The 7,312-nt window shown below is 46.3% G+C and overlaps 1 gene segment (V, D, J or C); it reads right to left on the reverse strand.

Moving 5' to 3' along the window:
• Positions 1-469: 469 nt before the first annotated feature.
• On the reverse strand, positions 470-2,969 carry LOC131421229 (immunoglobulin heavy variable 4-30-4-like). The segment is given in 3 exon segments: positions 470-492; positions 2,516-2,838; positions 2,924-2,969. Coding segments are annotated over 3 exon segments (392 nt in total).
• Between the last annotated feature and the right edge of the window lie 4,343 nt (positions 2,970-7,312).

Raw genomic sequence — 7,312 nt, forward strand, 5'->3', positions numbered from 1 at the left:
GCATGCCAAATTTTGGTGGGGGTCCCTCTGCCTTTGCACGGTGTCAACTGGTGTTGGTGCCATGAGCATGGTGTCACGTCAGTGACCCCCACCACTGGGGTCTTAGTTCTCTTGCTGTGGATTCATGATGCCTCTGTAGCCTGATGTGCAGCCTGCACTTTATGCTGCTGCTTGCTGGCTGGTTGTGCACTGAGCTGTGCTCTGCTGCACTGTGGAGTCAACAGAGTCACTGTTATAGATTTGGCTGACTGACATCAGAAGCTGTCATAACTGGCATTTGTGGACAGGAGTTATCAACGGTAAGTGACTCTCTGCCTTTTCTGCGTGTGATTATGTTTTCTCCTATTGCAACAAATATTTCTAATTCAGAGACTGAAGATGTAAACACAGAATCAGGAGTACAGACAAGTTCCCCCGTGGAAACTGCTATATGGAGAGCAAACTCCAGACCCTGACAGGAACCCTGCCCTTAACCTCCATCTGCTCCTGCTCCTGGGGAGAAACACAGAATTGGTGGGTCCTGTGCACCCTCTGGTGTACTGAAGACTCCCTGCAGCCCAGCGCCTCCTGTCTCCTGTGGGAAGTTTGTGTCTGAGCTCACACTGACGGCCCCTCATTGTGTCTCACACAGTGATAAACGGCCGTGTCCTTGGTTCTCAGACTGCTCAGCATTAAACAAACCTGGTTCTTGGAGATGTCTCTGATGATGCTGACTCAGGATTTAAGAGTTGGGTTACAGTTTGTGCTTCCATCACCTTATATCATACCTACTGACTCCAGCCAATTTCCTGGAACCTGGAAGGTCCAGCTCACACCATAGCTGATTAAAGAGAATCCAGACACAGAGCAGGAGAGGAAGAGGGTCTGTGAGAGCTTCACCAGGTTGGATCCCAACTCCTGCAGCTGATCCTGGGGACAAGGGGGATCATCTTCAGTAAAACACACCATGAACCACCTGACCAGGTCCCATTCCTGAAATCCCTCAGACACTCCCAGCTGGGAGCTGCCGCCAGGCAGAGGAGCACCCCAGCACAGCCAAGCTCATGTGAAGGGCTCTTGTGGGAAGGAGATGGGCAACTCAGCCCAGGGCAGGCCTTTCAGCCTGAGACTGGGGTCTGCTTTGCATGCTGGAGGCGCTGAGGACATACATGGGGGAGCATAGGGGAGGTCTCTATCTGCCCTTCCCCAGGGGAGAGTGTTTTTCTTATTCGCCTTAGGGGACAAAGCCTCCGTGACAGTCTCTGCCTGGTCTTCCAATTTCCAGACAAGCAGGAAGAGTGGTGGGTCTACAGAGGGAAGGGCAGGGGAGCAGAGAGCAGGCAGACTTGTTGTAAATGGAATGACTTCACATTCATCCAGAGAGTAGAGACCAGGACTGTTACCCCAGGGTGTCTGCTCTTTCCTGCACAGACCAGTGGAGATCTCAGTGTGTGGCAGGGTGGAACTTGTGAGGAGGGGCCTGTATTGGTGATGGGAAATGTATTATTCAGAAATGGCCTGGATTGCTCATCTTCCCATGCAAGATTCGTCCTCGACTCAAGGATTTTTTTTTCTGACCTTGAACTCCAATTCTTGGGTCTAGGGCATGGAGACTAGCTCTATGCATTGTTCTCTCATAACTTCCTGGGGACATATATTTGCCTGTCTGAGGGGAGAGGCCCAGTAGGGACACTGTGTGTCTGAACTGAGCTAGTGTTTGGGGGAGACCTTTCCCAACTGTATTAGTCAGCTCAGGCCGCACTAACAAGACATCACAGACTCAGAGGCTGGAATGTCATTTATCTTCTCACTGTTCTGGAGGCTGAAGTTCCAAGTCAAGGTCCTGGCAGGGTCGGTGTCTGGTGAGACCTTTCTCCCTGGTGTGTGGATGGCTGGCTTCTTGTGGTGTCCTCACGGGGACTTTCCTCTTTGTGCAGATGGAAAGAGAGAGGAAGAGATCTTGTGTCTCTTCCTCTGCTTGTATGGACAACAGTCCTATCGAATTAGGACCCCAATCTCATGACCGCTTTTAGCTTTATTTCTCTCTTTAAAGGCTTTATCTCCAAATAGGGTCACATGGGGGCTTGCAATGTCAACATATGCATTTGAGTGTGGGACCCAATTCAGTCAAGAACACAAATCAGGGGATGACGAGAATCCTTAGGATATTTTGTTTGTCAAAATAGACAAATAAGTCAAATAGAAACTCCGTGAAGAAAAGGTGCTAGTGACTGGTTGCACCTCATTTGCAAACAAAGAAATGTACTCCCTCCTCTCTCGCCTGCAGTGAGAATGTGAAAAATTAGAGCCACAAAGAACAAATTGATACCTGTTCCTGGAGGCACTAGAGATGTTGAGAGGAGAGGAAATCCCTGATCACAACAGGTAGCTCCTCCCCATTCCCTCCCTGAACCTGCTTCTGAGCCTGGCCCTGTGGTCTGTGGGTCCTGTGCGCCCCCTCGTGGTCCTGAGCGCCCACTGCAGCCCAGTTCCTCCTGTCTCCTGCAGGGAGGTTTGTGTCTGGGCTCACACTGACTTCCCCTCACTGTGTCTCCTGCACAGTAATACACGGCTGTGTCCTCGGTGGTCACCGAATTCAGCTGCAGGGAGAACTGGTTCTTGGACGTGTCTCTGGAGATGGAGGTGCGGCTCTTGAGGGATGGGTTGTAGTAAGTGCTACCACTATAACTTATTACACCTATCCACTCCAGACCCTTCCCTGGAGGCTGGCGGATCCGGCTCCAACCGTAATAGCTGCTTGTAATGGAACCTCCAGAGACAGTGCAGGTGAGGGACAGTGTCTGCGAGGGCTTCACCAGTCCTGGACCGACTCCTGCAGCTGCACCTGGGACAGGACACCTGGGGACAGGAGAATCAGTCCCTGTCAGTCACGAGCAGTCACAACCATCCCCATAGACCCAGGTCTGACATCTGAGACACTCACCTTGGGGAGCCGTCACTAGGCAAAGGAGAAGACCCAACAGTCTCATCTTCTAGACCACAGCTCTGCCTTCCCCAGACACCTCAGCCCTGTCTGAGGAGAGAGTTGTGAGCTCCCACAGCCAAAGAGAGGATTTTACCCTCGAGCCTGAAGAGAAATTTGCATGTGGGGAGACTTGTCCTTATAAATGGGGCAAGACTGAGGTTAGTGTCCACAGTCCTTCTAAGGACGCTGTGCGCATCTCTTCTCCTGACTGTAGGTGACTTTTGAGTCTGTGATGTGAGGACACTTGGGATTTGAGGCTTTTTTTAAACCGATTTGAGGACTCCCCATTTTTCTGAGACCAGAGTTACCTTCCTCCAGGCCTGCACCCCTCCTTCCCCACCTTGGCCCCAGCCTAACTCTCCACTATCCACTCAGGATCTGAGTCTTGACTCCCCATACTGAGCCCAGCACAGCTCCTGCTCTCTTTCCCTGTAATCTCTTCTCTGATGTGGTTCCCATCACATTGAGAGTTTGTTACCTGGTTGTATTGTTGTGATACATGAGTTCCAGGTGGGTCTTGTGCTCCCTCCATCTTGTACTCTTGGAATCAGAGAAGATACCATATGTTGAAAACTTCAGGTGGCCCCACAGGTGTTCTCATGACCGTATTCCTCTCCCATTGAGTGCTGTGACATTGATTTTATCTGAGTATCTACGTTTTCCACATAGGCAGCTAGGAGATGCCTCGTGCTAGAAGTTGGAGACTGTGTAATTTTGTCCAAAGCTCTGTGCACACACGTCCCTTAATACAGCCTACAATATAGGTCAGAGAACCCTAATTTCATCAGAAAGACACTTTTAAATGGAGAAAATGTAAAATTAAAAACAAAGGCTATGCATTTTAAAACTGAGCATCTTCCAAAATGGAAATGAGGATGGCACAGGAGAAATTGTCCTATTTTCTCAGTATCTGGTGTTATATGAGAATTGGGGCTCAGAGGCAGGAGAGTAAAGATGGGACCAAGACATTGATTTGCTCATAGGAAAGGAGAATGCAGACTCCCACAGGAAACCCCTCACTCCCCAGCCCACCTCTGCACCTGCCCCTAAGTCTGGGTCCTGTGTTCAGAGTGTCCAGGGCACCCCCTTCAGACCAGACCACCCTCAATGGTCTTGATGCTCCCTCTTTCTGGTGGTCTCAGGTCCCTACAACTCAAGGTGTCTTAGGGTCTGGGATGTTGAGCAACAAGAGGTCCATCCTGGTGTGTTCTTATCACTGTTCCTCTACTCAAATATTTGTGATTGTTGAAATCTCATGTAGTGACCCTTCTGCCTTCCAGGATCATCCTTGCGTCCATCATCCGCGGTCCTCCTTCAGGTAAATCCCTGTCTTTCCGTGAGCATTTACCAACGAGTCTGCTGTCCTTTGGTCAACAATACTCAGTACAATTTGTATTGACTAAAGAACCTACAAACATTAACTTCCCAAACTTGAGGCATCGACTACATTGATTTCATTCTTTAAAGATTGTAACCTCTAATCCACCCCAGCCACTCAACCCAGGAGTCCTACATTAGATTTTCAGTTTCATTAGCTACACTAAGTTATCTGTCTATATTTAGAAAGTATCCACTACCCATAGCCATTGAAAAATCACAAAGCTAAGACTGACTAGAATACATAGTTTTGAGACAAAACTTTTTGAACATAATTTTATTAATATTAACATATAAGCATGACAATGAGACTTGCGGAAGTATAATATTAATATGGTCAGCAAAAACAGTTATGTAAGCAATGTCATAGTCAAGTTAGAGGATACTTCATTCACCCCAAAGAAACACACTGTTTCCACTTCTCGCCAATCCCTTTTCAGTTCCACAGCCCTCTGCAACCACTGCTTGTCTTTACGTCCCTTCAGTTTTGCAGATCCCACAGTGTGTGGATGGAAACAACCAGTGTGTAGACTCTGGGGTTGGATTCCCTCATGCAGGGTAATGCACGTGAGAGTCACCCACGTCTTGCATGTATTGTTTTTTGCTTAAGGCAGCTGTAAATATCTGCGGTCAGGTGTTTGCATAAAGATATCTTTTAAGGTTTTTTATTGAGATATGATTGGCTTGCCAATAATTATGCATACTTAATGTGTACACCTTGATGAGTTTGGAGATAAGTAAGCACCCATGAAACCATCACCACAACCAGTAACATCAACGTAATCATCACCTCCAAAAGTTTCCTCCCTCTCTCCTTTTTCATGATAAGAACATTTAACATAAGACCTATCCTCTTAAAGAAACTTGATGTAAACAGTACAGTCCTGTTAAGCATATGCACCGAACATCAGTTCTCATCCCCCCAGTTATGTAACAAGATTTGGAGTGGTTGGGTCATGTGGCAAGTGTATGTTATACCTTACCAGAAAGCGGCAGAATTTCAAAAAGTGGGGGTCATCTTTGCATTCCCAGCAGCAGCACCTTGCTCCATTCTAGTTCCCAATTAATATAGTGGAATTGATTACACCCTTTATCCTCTGGTACAAATCATGGGAATGCCTTGAAAACATCATCATACCACAGGGAGCTCCTTGTTCAGAACTCCTGGGCAACCAGGACACGAGCACCAAGATTCCTCTCTAGACCCTGGGTTGAGCTACTGTCTGTTATTGGCTCAGGCTTTAGGCTTTGATTTTGGGAGGCTGTATCACTGTGTGCTGTGTGACAGCATCTATAAATTAGTGGATCTAGTTTGTGAATTCTTCTGGACCTTTCACTTGATCTGTTTTTATTTGTTCACATAGTAGATAAACTCATGTTTATCCAGGATACAATGTGGATAGACTAGGGTATTGCTAGCTTCTATAAAACACATATAAATGGGTGAAGTGGCTTACATGATATACTGAATTAATCCTGTTCACCTTTCAGTAGGGATCCTGGACCACCCCCATGAGTAGTGGATATACAAAGATTCTTCAGGGGACGGCCCGGTGGCGCAAGCGGTTAAGTGCGCACGCTCTGCTGTGGTAGCCCGGGGTTCACTGGTTCAGATCCCGGGCGTACACTGACGCACCACTTGTCAAGCCATGCTGTGGCGGCGTCCCATATAAAGTGGAGGAAGATGGGCATGGATGTTAGCCCAGGGCCAGTCTTCCTCAGCAAAAAGAGAAGGATGGGCTGATGTTAGGTCAGGGCTGATCTTCCTCACAAAAATAAATAAATAAAAAAAATGCTCTTCAGAATAAAAGAGGAGGCTACTTTTGTGGGAAGATCAAAATGCTCCTTATTCTATTCAACCCAGACAGAAATCCCAACACATGAGGTTACCAAACTAAAATCTCTAATCTTCTCATCGCATCTACTCTGTTTCTAATTCTTTTAATGCATATATCCTCAAATATGGAAAGGAATTACATCAAAGATCCCTTACATGGGTCCAAAGCTAAAGTCACCCGCAAAACCGACTACACAATTTCAGGGCCCCATGTAAAATTAATCTGGGGTCCACTTTTACAAATTAAGAATTTAATGACTGTAAGAACAGAGCATTACCCTTCTAAGGCACAATTCCTGTTTTTTAATTCTTTCCTGTTGAATAGCTTTAAAAGACTCCCAAATCTTTAGCCTAATTCTGCAAGAAGAAAGTGTCTGTTTTTTCTTGTAATACCCCATTGAGTCTGATTCCATCAGTTGTCCTGGTAAGGGATGTGGAGGTGACATGTCCGCTAGTGGTCACTCTGAGCCATGCAGGCTGCATGACATGGGCACATTATGAAGGTTTCTTTCGATCCTTCAACGACTTTGGGAGGAAGAGCTCATATTTAAGGTCAGTTCTTTGTTCTAAGAGGAGAACAAAAAGATGAGGACAGACAATGAGAGCACCTGACAGTGTTTACAATGTCCTTTTTAATTGTAAATATCAGAATATAGCTTGCTGATTCCATGTGTGCAAGTTTTTATGTGGTTAGCTTCTTAAGTGTACATTCAAATTAATACTTTTTAGACAATTTGTGTATAAAGAAAATAATATTTTTTAAATGTTTATACTGAGAGTAACACTCTATTATTCTCTATTCTTTATCCGGTATCTTAAGTAGTACATCTAACTCTTTTACTTTTACTATATTATTTTGTTTTCATAAATATATTCCAGTTGTAGATCCCTCTCTCAGTTTTACTTCATGTCTTTTCCATAAATTTGGCCCACAAATACTTGACTGTACATCGGGGCTGGGCACTGAGACACGAGTGGTGACCAGCACACCCACTCCATTCCATGACCTTTCTCACCACGTCCACTTATGTGGGGTCAAAGACGATGCCCTGTAGCTGGTGAGTCCCCTGGACGTCCTCTGTCATAAGGTACATGAGCAGACGGTGTGCCCCCCCTGATACTGGCCTGTCTTG

The sequence above is a fragment of the Diceros bicornis genome, chromosome 24, assembly GCF_020826845.1.
Source record: "Diceros bicornis minor isolate mBicDic1 chromosome 24, mDicBic1.mat.cur, whole genome shotgun sequence".
NCBI classification, from domain to species: Eukaryota; Metazoa; Chordata; class Mammalia; order Perissodactyla; family Rhinocerotidae; genus Diceros; species Diceros bicornis.